This window comes from Pezoporus occidentalis, unplaced genomic scaffold (genome assembly GCF_034315485.1).
Source record: "Pezoporus occidentalis ecotype Australia unplaced genomic scaffold, CSIRO_AGI_Poc_V1 ctg129, whole genome shotgun sequence".
NCBI lineage: Eukaryota > Metazoa > Chordata > Aves > Psittaciformes > Psittacidae > Pezoporus > Pezoporus occidentalis.
In genome coordinates, this window is record NW_026913092.1 from 20972 (window position 1) to 41464 (window position 20493).

The following is a 20493-nucleotide window of genomic DNA, read 5'->3' on the forward strand; positions in this document are numbered from 1 at the left end:
GATCTGCTGACAGCCGCTATGGCTGAGGGTGTCCAATGAGAACATGATTTCCTCAGCTGCAGACTCCAGTTACCAAGACAAAAGGCTCAACAACCAAACTGTTGACATGAATCCTGGGTGGAGAATATACTGGTTTTCGCTTATGTTGTAATACCCACTGGCAAAGGAGAACATGTGCACGCACAAATTAGTTCCACACATCAGTGCATCAATGTAGATACATACATGAACAGTGGTCAACTACTCTCCTGTTCCTCATTAGAAAGTCTGTGCCAAGCAAGCTGAATATTTATGATCTCTTTGCACTCTTACCAGCATGAAAGTTTTGTTTTCTGTACTTGTAAAAAATAGAAGACACAAGGAAAGGATTTCAGTTAAGGATATCTTGCTCACATTTTGGAACCATCTCCTCACCATGTGTGGAAGCAGGTGCTCCAAGGCAGTCATTTCCTGCTAGATAAAAGCATTCTGTTTTGATGTCAATTGCCTAGGACATTTTCAAGCAGCACTGTAAATATGCAGTAAGAAGATGTGATCAAGTGAAAAGCATTTAAATCAAGTGATACTTATTTAACCCAGGACTTTTTAAACAGATGTAAACAAAAATTAAAAGCCATGGGTTTTTTTTGCATGAGGATTAGCTAATGAAAAAGACTGGACATGTTAATTTTCACTTTATTCTCCCAGGCAGCAAAGGAGACAGACCAACTAACAACTGCATTAAAAAGAAGAATGAGGAAAGCACCCCTTGGGGGAGTTTGGGGGTGAAAATACCTGAATTACCAAGTAATCATGTTCTTAAATGCCAATGTGGCATATGCCAAATACTACTGAAAAGAAAAATACAGGCATCTAAAGACTATTTTTAAGGGAAGAAACAAATCTATGCTTGTACTGCAGGAATGGTGTAACAGAGCAGTTAAGAGCTATGACCAGTATTTCCCAAGTTTCCTTTCTACTACTGACAAAAACACTACTTTGATCCTCCCAAGCCTGTTTGAACTATGTTGGTGAATTTAAAGTAAAAACCAAAAATACATACCCCAAACCCCACACAAGAACTCTGCTCCCTTTGCTAAATCAACATCCATCTTAACCAGCCTAAAGCAATCATAAAAACACATATTGAACATGTTGGGAGATACTGTTTTTCTGCCTGAGGTAACCACATGCCTTCTGCCTGTATTAAAAAAGAGTTGGCCCACTTTATAATGCCCACACAGACTGGCATTTGCATCGCCAAGGTCTGGGTTTTTTCCAATAAAAGTGTGGGATACACTCATCTGGAATATCTAACCAACTACTTACGAAGATGTTTAAAAGCATTTTTAATCCAATCTACATTGTATTTTCTTCCCTGTTCTTTTTAGAAAGTTAATGTATTGAACAAGCACACATTTAATTCCATCCTTCCCCCATTCCTCATATTCTGATTAATTTAGGAACATTAAGACTCACCAACAGTGCTTTAAATTCTCTGAGCTACTTGGATTACAGTAAACTTGTGAAGCAGCATGACCCAGAAGAGACACTCATGGAAATGGCAACAAATGATGAAAGGCTTTTATTGTGCAATGATTTCAAAATGCTGGAAATCCCTTTGTATTTCCCTTCACCTTTTCCTCCCCTCCCTGGATGGGAATAAGGAAACAGCCAAGTTATTCTATAGCTGGTTCCCACCACCATAACATTCTGGTTCCCACTGAGCTGTGCCTTCAAGCAGAAACAAGAACAACCATTTACAGCTGCATTCCCATCAATCTACTAGACAGGAAATCACAGATGCTTCATTATATACCTCCTGCTGGCATGGATGAGGTAGAAGATTTGTATAGAAAGGAGAGGGAGACTTGGACAAAACACAAGAGTCATTGTAATTGTCCTCATTCGTAATTCTATTAGCTAATGTCAGCCAAAACATCATGCTACTTTAAGCTTTTCCTCACTGTTAAAAAATACAGGCATTGTCAACAGCATCTCAAGAACCTTTCACAGACAGTGCAAAGGTCAACTACATGAACTTAAAGAAAACAGGAGGAGGGAAAAACAAAGGATCATTTTGTGTAACTGAATTATATTTTATATATAAATAACAACAAGAGGTTGGGGAATTTTGAGACTTGCTACTTGCAATGCTGATCCTGCAATGGGACAAGCATGGGCAGACATGAGTTCCACTGCAGAACTGAGGACAAGGTCTCAACACTGCCCCAAAATACACAGTGTCCTTTCAGTTTCCATACCAGAAGGCCAAGCGGCACACCGCCAGTCTTTCCTGAGGCAGAAGGCAGATTAGTCACATTCAAAATCAAAATAGATTCAGATGGTTTTCCTTTTTCTTGGGAAATGGTTGCTCTGTATTTTTTTTTGTTCACCTACAGCCAAAGACAGAAGGGTAAGGGGAGAGTGGAGGAGGGAGAAAGCAGAGTTAACTATCATAAGCCTTTTCTTTCCATTGTTGAAGCGCAGTTAAAACTTCTTTTCTTTGATGTGGGAAGATGTTCAAAACATATTTGAGGAACATTCTCAATACCAATTTATTACTAGTTAAGACTGTTAACTCTTCATATTACTGACATTAGAGCACTAATGATTATGCCTGCTCTTAAGAATTTGATTCCTATAGTTGAACTGTACAGAAATACACAAGAGAAAACACTTCAAAGCAACAAAACACCAAATGGAATCTCATGTAACAAACCAACTTTCTCAAAAAGAATTCTTTTTGATTCCCATCAAATGCATTTTTTCCTAATCTCACTTTACTCTGGTGTAAACCTAGGGTATTTCAACTCAAAGAAATGGAATTACATAAATATGGAACTTGAACAGAGTGAGAATGAGATATGCTATCTTCATGGAAAAACACAAAGCCGTATCACTCTTCAGCACAACAGCTGGATAAAATTAAAGCTTGCTTCTCCCACAATGGGATGTGGTTTGAGCTGTAGTTTGCATATAATTATTGATGACAAACATGCTACAATAAAGGACGTGCAATGCTGCTGGGTTTTTGGAATAGAGAGATAAGTTACTATCTCCAACACAGTGATTTTGTCCTTGGCTGACCATTCACAACCCAGAGACCCGTGCTGTGGCAAATCATTGAGGAAAATGAGATTGTCTTCATTTTAGTAACCACATTCAGGAGTGTTGGCAAGGAGTACTGCCAACAGTGAAAATACAGTGAGACTTTCAGGACTGATCTCATTCAGAAGAAACAAATATGTCCTTTCCAAGATCACAGCAGCATTCTGCAACTTTTGGCATCATCCGAATCCAACAGAACATCTGGACTTGGGTATGGAGTTAAATTACTGGATTTGATTTCAAGCAGAAGTAACAAACTACCACCCCCACAGAACAGCTCTAAACTGGTACTGAGCTGACCTTTGACTAGGTCAGAAATCCAGCAGTTCCATGTAAGCACCACCTCCAGAAACAGCATGTGGTGGAGCAAGCAGATTTCAACACCAGCAGCAGTATAAGCATCTGAGCTTTTTTTTTTTTAAGAGTCTTTACTCTTAAAAGTGCCCCAACAGACAGCTGAAGGTCTGTGACAGCAGCTGTTAGTGAGGTTTTCTTCAAAACTTACTTATATAGCATATCTATGATTAAAATCCTGAAGACAAAGGATCTGGACACCAACTTTAGTGCAAGTCTTTCTGACAGCTTTTGTTCCTTTTCTTCCACCAGCCCCCCGCTTTTGCTTTCAACAAAAAGCACTAACATTTCAAAAAGTGAATAAAGACCTAACAGAAATTATATTTACATAGTAAGAAATGCTAAAAGAAAAGAAAAGCTATTTACGGATTTCTGTTTGTAATGAACCTTGATATTTCTAGTGTCCCCACATAAACAAAAGTTCAGCTTTCTTGGCTTTTTACCATTTAGTAGCCATGTCCTAATTCACAAGAAGCACAATATTTTAGTGAATTTAAAACAGCTTTTTCTTCCTCCTGGTTCTTCTGCGCATCTTTACACAAAAAACAATCAATCCCACTGTTATTCCTTTTTAAAACTCTTTTTTTATTTTCCATGGCTATTTTGTAAAATACTTGGAAAATGGGTGTTCTTAAAGACTTTAAATACATATGTCTGAAGGAAAAACTAACATACTCAGTAAATCAGCCAGTCAGCATACCTTTGCCCTTGTGAGAATTAGCTATAGCAATTAACAATACATTAAGGGAAACAACATTAGAAACTACTTTTGCTTTTAACGCTGACCATGCAAGAGTGGAACGATGTTGCTCAGCATATGTGTGCATTCCATCACATCTGCAAACACTTGTGACTGGTGATGATGCATGGGAGAAAAAATTGGTGCAGTTTCCTAAATCCAGACTCTATTTACCCTGTTGGCAGTTAGGAAAAAAAGGGATTTTTCTGGTAAATGGAACACTGCATACAAAAATAATGAGCCCCTACAATGCTAGGAACACTTTCTGATGAAAAAGAAGTCTTTAACACAATGTGAAAATAATATAGGGCAAGGACAAGCAACTGGAAAACCTGTTCAGAAAAGACATCCTTTATCAACTGATTACAGAGCAGACATTATCTGCTTTTTTTGTACCAAATCATGTCCAATTAAATTATCATTAGTAATAATAAACCTCAAGTATAAAGCAATTTTTGTCCTATAAAATTGAACCATCTTAAAAAAGCCGAGAGGATGGTTTTGGGTCTGATTTTCTTGCTTTTCTAGAAACTGTAAGCACCACAGGACTTGCTTGAGTTTGAAAGCAGCCCAGTGTCCAAGTCAGAAAGAGACTGGTGCCTCAACTTCAGTTTCTGGCTCGGAGGACTGGGAAATGCTGCTTTCATTTTCTCCATCATTCATTCCCAACTGATGCAGCACATCTCACTAGGGAGGTGCATCAACGTGAAAGGTCAGGCATGTCGTGGACTGACAGTTAAAATCTGTAAGATAAACGCTGCACAGTGGAACTGAGAAACTTTAGAGAAAACCTACCAGCAAGGAGAGGTTTCTTCCGCCTCCTTCATACCTGTACAGGTGTGATGAAGGCAAAGAGGTTTTAGTATGGGAGGCAGAAATCAGAAAGGAATGAAAAACCTCCACAGAACAAAAACCAAGCAATGAACAAGGCCTCGCTAAATTAACTCTGAACCCTTGGAGGAAGAGAAATATTTACTTGCTATACTTTAAAACTTAAGAAATTAGGTTGGTCAAACTCTGAAATCTTCAGCTTTTCAGGTTATTTTTCTTCTTTAGCCATATACTATTATCATTCTTTATCCTTTACCTGTTTGATACCAAGTGATCCAGTGTTCTACTTCTTGGCTCGCTCTTCATTTGAAGCATGGATTTCCAGGGGCTTGTCACCATCTGCATCACCCTTGAGGGAAAAGTACACATGAAATTTAAATTGATGCAACCCACAATTACTGTTTTTGCCAGAACAGAAACCCTCTTCAAAAGCTGAACCAAAAACTCCTTGCAAAGTCAAGTGGCTGATGAGACTATTTCAGTATAATACACTCAAATATGATCTTCTACGAAACGGTTTCTAGATTTTAGCCTTCCTGTAGTTAGCTGAGCAATTAAAGCATTTGAAAGAACAAGTAGTTCAACAGAAATGTTTTAATTGACTCATTTTGCCTGCACTAATAACAGAGGATGAATTCCCACAGATTAACTGCTGTTTCGCATTCTCTGAATTCTGTTTGGATTTATACAATAGGTCTCTTTTAGTACATATCCTTTGAGAGAGTGTTCTCACACTTTCCCCAAAATAAATGATAAAGTCAAAGAATGAAAAGAGGCTTGTTGGAGCATCCGTCTATCTATTTGCCAAGTATGCTGTAACAAACAGGCATTTGATTATAGCTTTAAATAGATATAAATAAAAAAATACTTAAATGGCCACATATGGCTCAGGGACTGAAGCACATGATGTACAAGGACAGGCTGAGAGATGTGGGTCTGTTTAGCCTGGTGAAGACCAGACAAAGGGGGAACCTAATTGCTATCCACAGTTCCTTAATGGCCATTTACATATTCAGAAGAGCTAGGCTCTTCCCAGGGTCTCACACCAAAAGGACAAGGAGCAAAGGACACAGGAGCATGGCAAAGTTCTATGAGATCTAAGGAGCAAAAAAATGTAAATGTCTCACACTGCAGCAGGAGCACTGGAGATTTTGCAGAGAACTTTCTGAGCCTCCATCCTTGGAAATATTCAACCCTTGACTGCACAAGGCCCAAGACATCAGATCTAGCTTCAAAGCTGTCTCTGCTTTGAACAGGGGGGTTGGAGGAAGTGATCAGAGGTTGCACCCAGCTCCAATTATTCTTAAATTTTACACATGAAAATTAAATAGCATTTTCTTTTTATCCAAAAATATAATTTTACCAATATGACTTAAATGTGATGGAAAACGTAACAAAAGAAGCCAGAAGAGAATGGAAAACAAATATTTTACAGGATGGGTGAGATTTATGTCCCAGCATAAAGTAAACACTATGAATAAAGCACCGAGTCTGTGAGATCTTACATATGCTGTGCTGGGGATATAGACTCAATACATCAAGATTTAATTATGAAGATGATTCTTAGATTTCTATTTTAATACATGCCTGGCAAGATCTTCAGAAGATAATTCTTTTCAAACCCCATTTTGTTCTGATCACTACCCTGGATATTTCATAGTATAGGAAATCACACCCACAAACTACACCCACTGCACAATAATGATCCACTCCATAATTTTCCTGTACAGGAATATGTAAGTTATGACGTTTTACTACAATTTATAGTGAATAATCTGAGTCATGATGCCCCATTTTAAGGATTACTCAATCCTGAACAAATGAGCTAAAAATAAGTTGGTCACAGAGAGTTCCGTTTCTCCACTTGCTTGTCTTGTAAAAAGTAAACACGATCTGGGTGAGCTTCCTCCTCCCCTCTGCCTTTTTGACTGGAAAGCGGAAAAAGAACACCTAAACAACACATACAAAACCTACAGGAAAATAGTGGTCATGCTCAGTTCCTTTGTTTCTGTGAGCTCAGTAGATCTCATCCAGGGCTTGTCTCACTACATGTATTAAACCCAAGTCATTTAACTGAAGCCACTGCTAAACTGCCATTCCTCATACAAACTCATTTACTGAATAAGCAATTAAGATGTTCTTTTGATGCCATCCACTGTATGTGCCCACAATGTAAAGAGTGAGCCCAGTGAGATCGATGAAGCAGCAATATGGGTAGCCAGAAAAGGATGTCTTTTGAGCTAGCATAGGAAATAAACACACCTAATTTTACAACAAAGTGTCAAAGTCCTCTAGCCACACTCAGAACCAGAAGCAAAAAATGTGTTTAGATCAATGACCCAGAAAACAGACCTACTCTGTGCCATGATGCCCTCTCATAATTAGAAGTAGGCACATATTCAAGACAGTCTTTCTATGTCCTGGCTCCACACAACTGCTCCATAACATGTCTGGGTGCCCAGAACAGTTCACACATCAAAGCTCCACTCCATAACAGAAGGGGAAACATTTTGCATCCTTATGCTTCTGACAGGTGTCACTGACAAAAAATCCCCCTAATGCATTCATTAGTATAGTGTTCAATACACTGGGATTCCATAGGATTAAAAATTATCAAAATCAAATCATTAATTGAAACTTCATACAATATTTCAACTAAGGTGACCCTACACACTGCTCTGTAAGGTTTCAGTACACCCCAACTTAGATACAGTATCTAACAGATACATTAAAGACCTAAACTTTAAACAACAAACTTAAAAATATTGCAGTTATTTCTCTGAAAATTTTCCTTCCATACAGAGAAAAATGACTAAAAGCAAGCCAGCCTAATGTCAAAAACCCTGAATGTGTGGTGGCTTTTCTCACATTACATAATAGCCAAGTACAGAAATTAGCTTCTGATGCTGCCTTTGAAAATGTCTCGTAGATGGTCAGGTCCCTTTACACTAGCACCTAACCTTAAAAATTATAACTCCAAAGGCAGGTATACATCACTCGCATGCTTATGGAAAACTCTTGCAAGGTAGAGTGGCCACCAGAAAACAACAGCAGTTGCAAAAGAAAAACAAAGGCTTGCCTAGACTCACAGATTAATAGTTTACTTTTTCTTCTGTCCTCTTTTGTTTGTAATATGTGCTTTGAATAAAGTGAACATCATTGGTTTATCTTATTCATCCTCCCCCAGTGAATCAGTAACTTATTCTCCTTTTATTTTAGTTGAGCTTTAACCTGACTCTCTCAGAAATACGAAGCACTTTCAAAAACATTACTCAGAGTTGCCCTTAAAAAGTCCAACTTGTCTTTCCCACCTCTAACATTTCAATTCACCACTGCCCAGACCAAGGATCCAATCCAAGAGGCGCAATAATTTTTAAGAGGTTTACGCTGTTGTTGATCTTACTACCAAACAATAAAAGGAGAGCATATGACAGGGAACAGTGTGCCAGAGGAAGTTTAGACTAGATATTAGGGCAAATTTCTTCACGGAAAGGGTGACCAGGCACTGGAACAGGCTGCCCAGCAAAGTGGTGGAATTGCTATTCCTGGAAGCATCCAAAAACTATGTAGATGAGGCCCTCAGCAACATGATTAAGTGGTGATCTTGGCAGTCCTGGGATAACGATTGGACTTGATGGTCTTAAAGTGCCTTCTCCCAACCTAGTTGATTCTATCATTCTATGATGACCAAAGTTTTGCTTGTTTGTTCAGAAGCTACCAAAGACAAGTCCCACAAGCACTTGCTGTGGAAAGAAGCTTTCTCAGCTGCTTATGTTGTTTTTTTAAAGGACGCTCAAAACACAAGTGACTTAAAAATATTCCTCTGAAGCACAATCTAAGTTTGCTACAGTCACAGTCTATGATGCTGACAGTAAAGCTCCACTGACACCACAGCTTCCACTAGAGCTTTCAGTGGGAAAGTTCAGGTCCACAATTCCCCTGATGCTTGTTTGGAGAAAGTGCAGAAAACCAGCACGCAAAACTGAGCAGTCTTTGTGCCTGGAAGCACTCTGCCACCAGCTGGCACTTAAGAAAATACCCAGATGTAGCCACATAGATTTTTAATATTTATATCTTATGGGTATGATAAGCACATATATAGGTTATACATATATAAAAATATATTATTATTGGTAAGTCACAGATGGTTTCTATCAACAGACCAGGCAGGAATGAAAACCAAGCAGTAAGCCACAAGAGTTTCTCTCAATCTCTGGAGCTGTTTAAACAATCAAATGACAGACAGCGGTGGGGGGAACCAAACCAAAACACAAACCCAACAGTTTCTGTAAGATATTATTATTGGTGGACTGAAGTGGGAAAGAGCACACACATGAAGAAAAGAACAGGACCTGAAAAGGAGGGCGATTTTAGAGCTCTAGTGCTGTTCTGCTTTTCCACATTTTGGCCACTTGAGTAAAAACAACAGGTACCCAGTTCAGTGTCAGGGGAATTGAGAGAATCCAGCAGAGCTGAAAGGACAGCAGAAGTCCTTGAGTGGTATAAAGACAAGACAAAGTGAGAACTAACTGAAGAAAATTGTTTTTCTATGTGCTTCTGTACATTATTAGCTCACTGTCTGGAACAAAAACTGGGTTTATATGATTTGGTGATGTAACACATGGTCTTACCACTTGAAGACAAAGTCATATTATAACAAGAGCTCACAACCCTACAGAACAATGCAACAGCACAAATTACAGAATCAGAAGAGGAAGGGCAAAAAATCTGCAAAAATATCAAATGAGCTGACTGATGAACAGGACCAGATTTGTTAGATATTTATATGTGGTATGTATTGCACTGAAATACTGGCTCTGAAATACTTATTTTTAAGCAGTTCTCTGTAAATAAGTTATTATCCTTTGTACAGAAAACTACAGTCCTTCTGTTTATGCTGCTGCACAAAATCCTCAAGCTGCTTTGGTTTGTCCATCCCTCTGACCTAAGGACAGGTATTAAAGCTGACAAACCCAGACAGTATTAAAGACAGACTGAGGGGTGGGGGGGGAAGAGGAGAAACTGCAATTTACTGGCCTAACATTTCAGCTAATTCAACACTTTTGTAGGCAGTAGGAGGCAAGCGCAGAAGAAAAGAAACGTAGAAAAAGATCTTGAATGAATGATGATATTGGGCAAAGGGACCAGTTATTCACATAGACTACCTTGAAGGTAGTGCAGAGCATTAGCCTACTTAACTGCAAAACCCCATTAATGAAAGTTTGATGTCACATAACACTCCTCAAAAGGATTTCAAACACATCATTCTAAAAAACTGCATAAAATCACTGGTTGGTATGATTCTCTAAAAATTCTGCACACTAAGTTTAAGATCAACAAGGTTTGAGGGACACATCTTCCATTTCACTGTCACTTCCCCTGAGATTTACAACTTGATAATAGAAACATTAACACTAATTCCACTGATTTTTGTGAAATTAATTCTTGTGAGTAAAGATCACTCAAGCAAACAAAAGATTTTCAGAACATAAAACCCTTCAAATATACCTGGCCTCCCAAAAAGATGGTTACATTTCTACTTCTTCCCCCAGGTAGAGGAGAAGGTAGGAAAAAGTTGTCCTTTATATTGAGATAAAGTATAAAGAAGCTGAGTAACTACTCCTGTTGTCCCTTATTAGGAAAATGTTTCATCCTTCTGGAAATGAGAGATGTGAACACTGATTTTTATTAATGGTACTTGTGTAGTTTTAGCAGAGGGCTTTCATCGTGACATCCTGAAGAGCTGGCTCCTTCAACAAGCCAGCTGCAGGATACCAGAATGCTATATACTGTGAACAGCATATTCAAAACCTTATCAGACTGACTTGCTGCATGGAGGAGCTCCAGCCACAGTGTTTTGAAATGTAGGTCCTGGAATTCGTCTTTCTTGGCAGAACTTCTATGTCAGTTGACGTGACCTCAATTTGGCACAGGTTTTTGTTTCATAAAACCTTCAGAAAATTAACATACCACATCTATTTCAATGACATATTGCTGCACAAACATGAAATTATGCACAGCTGTGGTACCTATGACTATCAAATTATGAGCAATGTAACAAATTAACAAAAGCCAAGAAGAGCCACCCATATCTTGCTTGACTATTTGCAAGAATCCTTTGTGTAGCAACAGGAAAATGATAATATGAATGTCACAAAACAAAAAAAAGAACAGTTGCTCTGGCACAGCTTCACCGAAGGGTTTACATATGCTGTAACAACAAGTCAAGAATAACATTTATATTTGCCTTCACTAGTTAAGGAATCTAGCTGCCTAGTACTACAATAAGAAATATACATACAAAACCAACTCAATTCTTCCACAAGGCTACCAAAAATTCTCAAATACATATTTATATTGCTTCACTGCTGCAGATTGAAGGAAGTTTCAGAGCAGACTTTTTCTATTAGAGATATTTGTCAGTGCATGTTCTAGTGATTTCTAAAGCATGAGACTTTTGACAACTGCTGTTCAGCCTCTCCAGACACCGGGGAGACAAAAACCCTCTCTTTAATAGCTTCAGAGGACAAAACCAATGAGGCTGTAGGTTGTATGCTCCAGTTGTAAAGGATCATTGAACATCTGAAACACAGGCAATTTAATCAAGTGCATAGTGCTTCTTCATCTGAGTCACAGGATTTCTGTATTTTACCTAATCCATCAAGTTAAATGGCAAGTTAACACTAACGATACCTGAACTTCAGGAGAAAACCATTCAATGGCATTTTGCTCCTTTGTACAAGTATCATATTTTGGCAAGTAAGGGGTGTGATTTAAAGATTCTGGAAGGAGGAAGAGAAAGAAGTCTGTTTACTTAGTGGTCTCTGCAATTTTGCCTGTCGTTTGTTTTTTTGCTGAGGTAGCAAGTGCTTGCATAAGCCTTACAATAAGATGAAAGCTTCAAAAGTTTTTGCCTTCCAATAACAACCATGTGTTTCCCTTTGAAAGCCTGGGACACAAAAACATAAAAAGCTCAGCTAATTTTTACTGATGCTGTCAGTTTGTCTTTCCGAAATATTTTAATGTTGCCTATTTTTTGTGATACTTCTTGGCAGCCTAGGTTTTAGGAAAAGTACAGTACAATTAACTAGCCTTTGTTTATTCAAAGAGCTATACAAGTGCAGTTACTGAAGCACTCAGGGCCAATACAGGATGAGCATTCACTGATGAAAGTCTCCACTCTCATAAAACTCGGCAACTGAATTAAGCATTTCTCCAACCCAGTTTGTTTGGAACTAGTCCCACACCTAGACCTACCTAGGGAACTTGGTCTCATACCTTCAGTCTGTTCAAGCACAACTGCCTCCCCAAAACATCTCAGTGGCTGTTCCCTTCACATCTTAGGCCTGTGGGTTGAATATGCCATGTTCTGCTCAGATATGACTTCTGGATTACAATAAAGTGTGAACTATTACCAGTTGTGAGTTATGGCTCAATCAGGACATCCACAGCAAAAGACTAAGACTTTTAACCTCAACCATTCGGTGGTTTTATGTAGGAATATGTATATTATATTTTAAAAATCTAATATAAATTCTTAATATACACTACTTTAACACACAAACATAAGCAAATAGTTAGATACCAATACAGACACTAACTCAAAACCAAGTAACGTACACTGAATAATATTACTTAAATGTAGTGCAACTACTCTGTTGACTATAAATCAACTATGGAAGAGCATGGCTGTCGAGATACTGAGATTTAAAGTAACTAAAGGCACAGATGCCTTAAAACAGTGGTATAGTATAAGCATGGGCCACAGGAGTGCTGCCAGAAAAAAACAAAAGTCTTCCCTTCTCTAGTGAAGTAGGCAGGGAAATCCTGCTGTATCATTGATGCTTTGTAGAGGGAATAAGGAAAGCTGCCCTGTTCTAAAACTGAAAATAAGCATGCAGACATTCACTTAGTTGTGTTAACAACGTTAATTCAAAAATGCTGTTTAAAGAAACCTCAGTGCTTGCCAAACTCTGGAAAACAAAGTCACTATGTTAGCATTTGTTCTGTCATCAGATGCAGGCATTTCTAAGGCAAGACATCAGTCTGCTTTGTGTAACAAAGAACAGAAATGCCAGACCAAAATAAAACAAACAAAAAAATCATGTATGTGAATGTTAGCCCTACTCCTCATATAATGTTTAACAACTGGAAATATAGAAAGCAGAAACTTTCAGCAGCAACTGTGCCTGGCATATCACCAGGATGACCGGTTCAAGGCAGATTCAAAAGAAACCCGATATTTTATTGGCAGTCTTCTGGATAAGAACCAATTAAACCAAAGATTCCTAAAATACAGCTGTAAGTATTAGACCACACAGCTAGTTATCTATGACTAAATCCCCAAGAACTGCATATCCCTATAAACTGCTGGGTTTATGACTAGATAGTAACGTTTAACAGAGCAGCACACAATGGCATCATCATGCCAGAGCAAATATTCATAAATATTCAGAGAAAAAAAACAAAAAGGGAGTAAATTGCAAACAAGAGTCTTATTTTCTCTTTTTCAAATAGGAGATATGCAATGAAAAAAGAAAAATTTATTTCAGATTTTATGGATCTTGTTATCAAATTACTTTTTAAAGAAAAGTTTGGGGTTTTTAAATTCATCAAGACCCTCAGTGCCTGATCCTTCACACTACAACTGCAATAATCCCAACTTTCTTATTAAACACTTAGTAGATCATACTAAAGAAAACTTCCAAATAGTGTATCTGAATGTTTAACTTGAAATAAGCTTAATAATTTTCCACATCTTAGAGAGAGAGAATGAAATCTCTGTCTGAAATAAAGGCTGAATCAGAGTGGAAAAACCCCTACTATTGCTCAATATTATTTTTCTGAAAATGCAACAAAATTCAGACTTCTCAGTCTTCTGAGACTTCTTACCTTACCACTTTTTTCCACAGATTTCTTCTTCTTAGGATTATCCTTCCAAAGAGATTCTACAGCAATATATCCCTGAAGACTCCAGTCATACAGCTGCGTACCAGCAACCTTTGAAACAAAAGGTATCAGACAGCACAAACTTAATAATCTGGTAAATACTATCTTGCTTCTTATTTAAGTAGAAGTCTCAAAATACAAGATCTTTAACATCCTCCTGTTAAGGCTCAAGGCGTACAGCATTAATAAATATCTTGAAAACAAATGACACATGAGGAATAAGATGACCCAATTTGCTAAAAAACCTGTTTGAAGACTAACTGAAAATACAGCTGTATAAAAAAGGGGTGGAATGATGGTACACAGAAACAATTCTGTTTTTCTTAGCAGTCAACGTTCTACAGACTTAACATACACAAATTATTTCTTAATTTGACCATACTAATTTTAAAGACAATGCCAAACCTGCTTATTTTGTCACTAGATTGCAGCTTCACATTTTCCCTGTTTTGGGAGAACAGTGACAGTACTCCTTTGTTTCTTTTCATTTACTATTTAGAATAAATTTGCTGATAGATGGCTGTAACAAATAACCAGCTATCACCTCACAAATCAGAAGACAGCTAGAAAAAATGGTGTTTGCTGTATTACACCAACAAGAAATTTTATGACTAGAAGAATCCCAAAGTCTAATAAAAGAGTACCTCCTACCTCTTATATGATACGAGACTGTAATAGTCACAGCATCCTTTAAAACTCAAGATGTTAGACTCTTACAACTTCAGACTCAGGTCAGTACTCACTTTCATATCACTGTTAGTTTTCTTTATTTATAAGAACAGCAAAAATGGAGATTGTGCCCAACTGGAGAGCTATTAAATTAAAAACTTATAAAATCAAGAAATAAGAATATCACCCGATTTTCCACAGCAGGCAAAGCTGGAAAACCAGGACTACGAGAAAAGAGCATGCATAAATGGTGTTTCTGAAACAGCTCCTGAATGAGGTTTTTCAATTTCTTTCAGTCTCCAACAATTTGCTGCTCAGAGATTTCCTGAGACAGAGGTGATTTCTATGTGTATAGCAATGCTGAAGAATCTCCCTCCTAAGAACTTGCTGCACTTCCTCTTGAACTCCATGCAAAGTTTTAGATCCACAACATCCTGTGCCAAGTAGTTCACTGCTGGGCACACATGGACTGAAAAATAACCACAATAAAGGGGGGTGGGGGGGTTGTCTGTAATATGGCTGAGGACACAGCTAGCAACATAAAATGAGAAACATTTTTCAGTCCTGGTAGGTTTGTACTGCTTAAACCACTGGTCACACTATCTCCTCAGATGAGTCATAGGCTCATCTGACTTTGAGAACTAGTCTGTTGAAGTACTGAAAAACACAGCTCAAGATAGACTGTAAGCTGCAAATTCAAGTCAACAGGAACGGAGCCAGGCAATTTTTATAACTACTCAATGCTCCCTATGGATCCGAACTACAGTTAGCAATTCTTTATCTACATTGCATACTGGGAAACCAAGAATCTGCTGGCTTTTCTACATTTCTATTGTGAAATTGCATTATGACTACTCTGTTAACAAGCATTTCATTCTGCAGTAAACATGGATCAAGTGAGCCCAACTCCTTCTGTCCCACTCTCAGTTCCTGTAATTATATCATGCTGTCAGTTGTGCAAGTACAACCAACGTATGCCGCATGGACTGAACTGGGCAAGGGATGAGATGTAGGTTCCAGAGACATAGAAGTAATTTAGTTTGTTAACAAAGAAATAAACTTATGTATTAGGGAGCTTTTCTTTCTTTCAAGAAAAGGGTAAGCATAACACACATTACTTTAGGAAATTTCAGAATTTCTAATAACAAAGAACAAAAACTAATTCTAACAGTTAAGACACTGATGTAAGTAATTTCATAATGAAGTTTTTTTCCAGATGGGAGATAAGCCACAGTTGATAGAAAAATATTTAAATATATTATGATTAGCTGGAAAGCAATACAGCTCCAGAACACTATTTAAAGTTCCACTAGAAAATACATTTCAGTATTAAATTCAGTTCCCTTACCACATATAACATCTGACCACTTGTTCAAAGTTAAACAAATTGAAGTAATACTAGCAGTAAGGAAATAAATCCCTTACAAATTTGTGATTTATAAGAATGATTACTAAAGAAGAAAAAAATAGTCTGTACATTTCTTCTATCTCTAGTTAGAGGAGCAGTGTCTGAAAACCATTACCAATTATGATCTCTGTTACTGCGACTTCACTTAGCAACTCATACATTTTAATTGAAAGAAAAAGGTTTTCTTCCAGAGAGACTCATCAAGTGCTGTACCTTAACTGCAAATATATTTTACTGTGTTTATTTCCAGCTCTCCAATGGACAGTCTTTAATAAAGGTCAGAAGTAAAAAACAAAAACCACACACAAAAAACAAAACCAAAACACAGGAAAACTTTGTCTTCTAAAGTATGTTCAAAATTGAAAGATTACAAAATGAAGCAGTGATGAAATACTCAAGTGTGGGGAAAAAAAAGTACATAATACAGAGAATAAATTAAAAAAAAAATAATACAAGTTTAGTTCCAGAATATTTTCTATACGGTTCTATTAATTTGGCAAGTGAGCTTTGCAATGTAGGCATCCCTTTCTAAGCTTTCATTTTATGAAAGGCCTATGAAACATTACACAATAATTACTAGAGAGGAAAGTGCTTCCGATTTGAGATTAAAGCATAAAAATCATGAATAGTAAGACCTGACATGCTTAAAATTTTGCTTCTTCAAAGAAAAGTGTGAGAGCAATTAGAGGAACCAAAACAGTATCTAAGATATCACTCTCTCCACAGAAATTTCCAAACTCTTACATCCAGTGTCCTAACCAAGTCAACAAAGCTAAACCTATTGGAATCAAGTTTCAGGCTCATGGTCTCATATCAGATGTTTTGTTACAGTCAGACTAAGAACTGTGAATTAATCAAAGGGCAATCACGCACTTCAAAGTTTTCATAAAATAAACAAAGAATTGTGAAGCTGTTTGTAGCAAATCCACAGTTAAGACTGAACTAAGCTTCTATAAAAACGATAACATCAGTTTGAACAACCTTCAATCACTTTCCACTTCATTGTTTAGAAGGCAGCTAGAATTTTAATACACAGTTTCCATGAGAAATGTCTCAGCTTCTTCATTTTTGATGGTTCAGTTTTGGTTTTTTTTTCCTCTGCTACTTGCATAATTTTCATTCCCTGAGAACAAGTCAGCAGAACTGTCTGTATTTAGAGCATCCGAATCCTGGAAGCACTAAAAAAACATTCCATCAAAGACAAGGGTATCTCAGTGCTGGCAGAGTTCAAAAACAGTGCTTTTGACTCCTTCCTACATCAGTAACCTTTCAGTTTTCAAAGAACATCATATGTTCTTGAGAATGTCGTATTTACACCCTGACATCTGTGTCATTCACAAGTCATCAACAACCAGATAGGCAATTTACCAAAGCCTGAAATATAAAATATTTCTGACACACCAAATTACATGCACTGTGAGTGGTTAAAAGTTGTATTTGAAAACGAATGCGGTGGAGAACTGAGGAACTGCTAGTACAACTCAGTGTGGACAGCAAGGCACATGAACTGAGATCAGAGGGGGCTGTAAGCAAATTGCCTGGTCTTTTTGGTTCTGTCACAGGAAATCCACTTCAGAAACTTTGTTTCTTATGTGCCTGAAACAATGCATAAACAGGAAAGGCATCAAATGAGCAGCAGAATCCTTATCTCATTCCAGAATGTGCATGCTATCTTAAAACTCTACCCAACAAAAAGCAGAAAACATCAACGTTTATCTCAAAAAGTTGTTCCTATGATTTTGCTGGAGTGTCCCTCCCCTTTTTTTTATTTCTTCCTTTCTTTCACACCCTGCTGTCATTTGCTTTCAAGATATTTCAAGCTGCCTTAATACTATAAGTAAACATGCAAACTGTACTTACTAAGTATATTTATGTTAATTTATAATTACTTGACATTATAGATTCAGAAAGAAAATCATGTTCCTCAAAAAGAAGAAACTACTACAGACGTTAGAAAAGTCACTGAAAGAAACAGAACATCTGACCGTCTTTCCAGTCTAGACTGCGTGTTCTTTGACGAAGTAACCACTGTCTAAAGTGCCAAGCACACTGATGTGGCTTTCAAAAATGGATTACCAGTTAATCTGAAGCTAGGAGGCAAAAAACACTTCTCCAAAAAAAGGTATCATCACTGACCTTTGCAATAGCAACCGCTTGCTGAGGGTAATATATGGAGGTACCAATACCCATGAGACCCGCAGGATACACTAGCTTCTTTACTTTTGAGCCTGTTTCATGAAAAAAAAAAACAAAAACTTTGTTAGAGTATATGTTAACTATGACAGCCAAATGGTCCTAACCTTTTATTTATAATCAAAACAATTTTATTAAATACAGTTTATCATATTTTCTGCTCAGTGATAACTGGTTTCTTAAGAAACATGATTACTCTGATGAGTTATTATTCTTTTACCCTTCATAAGAGAATAATTTTATTAACATATTTCCATAGTGAAAAGTACCTTACAACTCTATTTACTGTAGGAATACATAATTTATTTCATACTGAAGTAGAACATTGAATAATGAAATAAAAGCCACACTTAAAGAGATATTTAAGAGAATTATACTGATACTCCTTTCTAAACTAAAAGGAAAAACTCAGGCAAAAAAAAGGTTAGGATACCATTCTTTTGATACATCAAGCAGAACAAGAGACATTCCAATACAAACTTTATAAGTTACCTTGACTCACAAATACTGATTTTCCCACAACTGCTCTTATAAGTAATTTGTCTTGATTCACTATGGCAATTTGCAAAGCACTTGAAAGTACTTTTAAAGTACTTCCAATTATGTGCATGCTTATTGCTCAGTCCCCAACTAAATTTTGAACATTTTAATCAATTTGAATTTCTATTCAATCATACAAGTCTAAAATAATTTAACTGTCTGGAAAGTTCATCCTCTTATTACAGCTGGGCACAGGTTGCGTATCCTGGCTGGCCACTAACAACAAGCATCACTGTATCAGTCACAGGGCATGCTGCAGTTTATCCAGTCAGAAAGGAACATGTAAGGGAGCAGGTGAAGGAGAAAAGCAAATAGTACAGGAGAAAAGAGGTCACAGATCAGGAGTCAGGATGCAATGGTTCTGTTCCTCACAGAACAACCTGTTCTATATGTGAAGCCATATGCACATCTAATAAAGGAATAAAGAATTTTGAAGAGGAAATGCATATTAGAAATGTTTCCACTAACATATGCTCATAATGAGATGAGAAATTTCACAATAAACAAGAGACATCTATAAAACGATGTTGCTAGTCTTGTGAAGAAGGAATCTGGTATCAATCAGCTATAAGAAAGCACAGAAAAGGTAAACTTCATTGCATCTTTACAACCAGGAAAATTCCAATTTTTTTGTAGTTTCTGGGAATGAGTAAATTTTCCTTAGTGATAGCTTATCAGTGTGCCTATAGTATCACTTTCAGAGTAAATGTAACAGTTGGAGATACTAATGCCTACCAGCAGGCTGCTACTTGCCAGAGATGCCCATTAGAGGATGTTTAATACTTGAAGTTTAGGAATACTCTCATATCTATTTCAGTGCTACTCAACAAGGTGCTTCCTTCCTCCCCCCATGTGACCTGTTATTTCCCATAACCTGCTCAAGTGATAACCACTGGCGGTTCTAATGGACGCTCAAAGTGGAATCAAGGGAGACGTAACAACACAACAGCCAAGGGCTAATTTAAGCAATGCACTCACTTAACTGCAGTGCTGGTCAATACCTGACTCAAAAAATCTGGAATAAACTAACTTCTGTAGTCAGTATGCAAATATGACTAAGTCAATCACAAGTAGAGAGCAGTCCAAGAGCCCTCTGAGTTCTGGGCAGCAGCAGGCTGCATGACAAGATCTCCCTTCAAGTAGGGACACTTCTCAAGGTTATGCCTGCTGTAGAGATCCTTAGTCCTCAATACTGAGAGATTCCTTACCATAACAGGTCCCTGGTAAGTGACTAATAGCTTGCTAAAGTTTGTAAGCTTCACTAAGATTACATTTTGGGCTGATTTTGCACATATAAATCTTTAGGCACACACTGTTGACCAAGTCAGGTACTAGAACTGGATCTACCTGCACCTAGACTCCTCTGAGTAGGAGTTTAGAAAACAAAAGGGTCCTTTCTGAACCTTGTGACTCCAAGGTCTCCCTTACACATCTGATTTACCCTGTCCTCTATGCCGTATACATTGTAATCAAGTGTACCTTGCCACTGAACCTTACTGAATCACTGTTGCATTTACTACCAAACTTTGTTAAATTGCCGTTTGGCACCAATAAACACATTGCTTCCTCTGTCTTACAAGTGCGCATCACAAGGCTACAACAAGCCATCTTCAATGTTACTTTAAACCAAGCTGTATGGCTACATAACATTAATGTGATTAAACTCTGACTATCGTACTTTCTACTTAGTGGGCAGCTGTATCTTCAAGTGTTATAGCCA

The 20493-nt window shown here is 37.5% G+C and overlaps 1 protein-coding gene across 3 annotated transcripts in view; it reads right to left on the reverse strand.

Annotated features, from left to right (window-relative positions):
• Positions 1–1541: 1541 nt before the first annotated feature.
• The window catches only part of APOO (apolipoprotein O), a 29417-nt gene continuing 10465 nt past the window's right edge, over positions 1542–20493 (reverse strand). For all 3 annotated transcript variants that reach the window (XM_062608041.1, XM_062608042.1, XM_062608040.1), the window contains exons 6-9: positions 18177–18268; positions 13907–14014; positions 5248–5363; positions 1542–2353 (exon numbers count right to left, since the gene is read on the reverse strand). In XM_062608041.1, the coding sequence (XP_062464025.1) occupies positions 5298–5363; positions 13907–14014; positions 18177–18268 (266 nt within the window). In that variant the 3' untranslated portion in view covers positions 1542–2353; positions 5248–5297. The remainder of the gene's footprint in view (positions 2354–5247; positions 5364–13906; positions 14015–18176; positions 18269–20493) is intronic.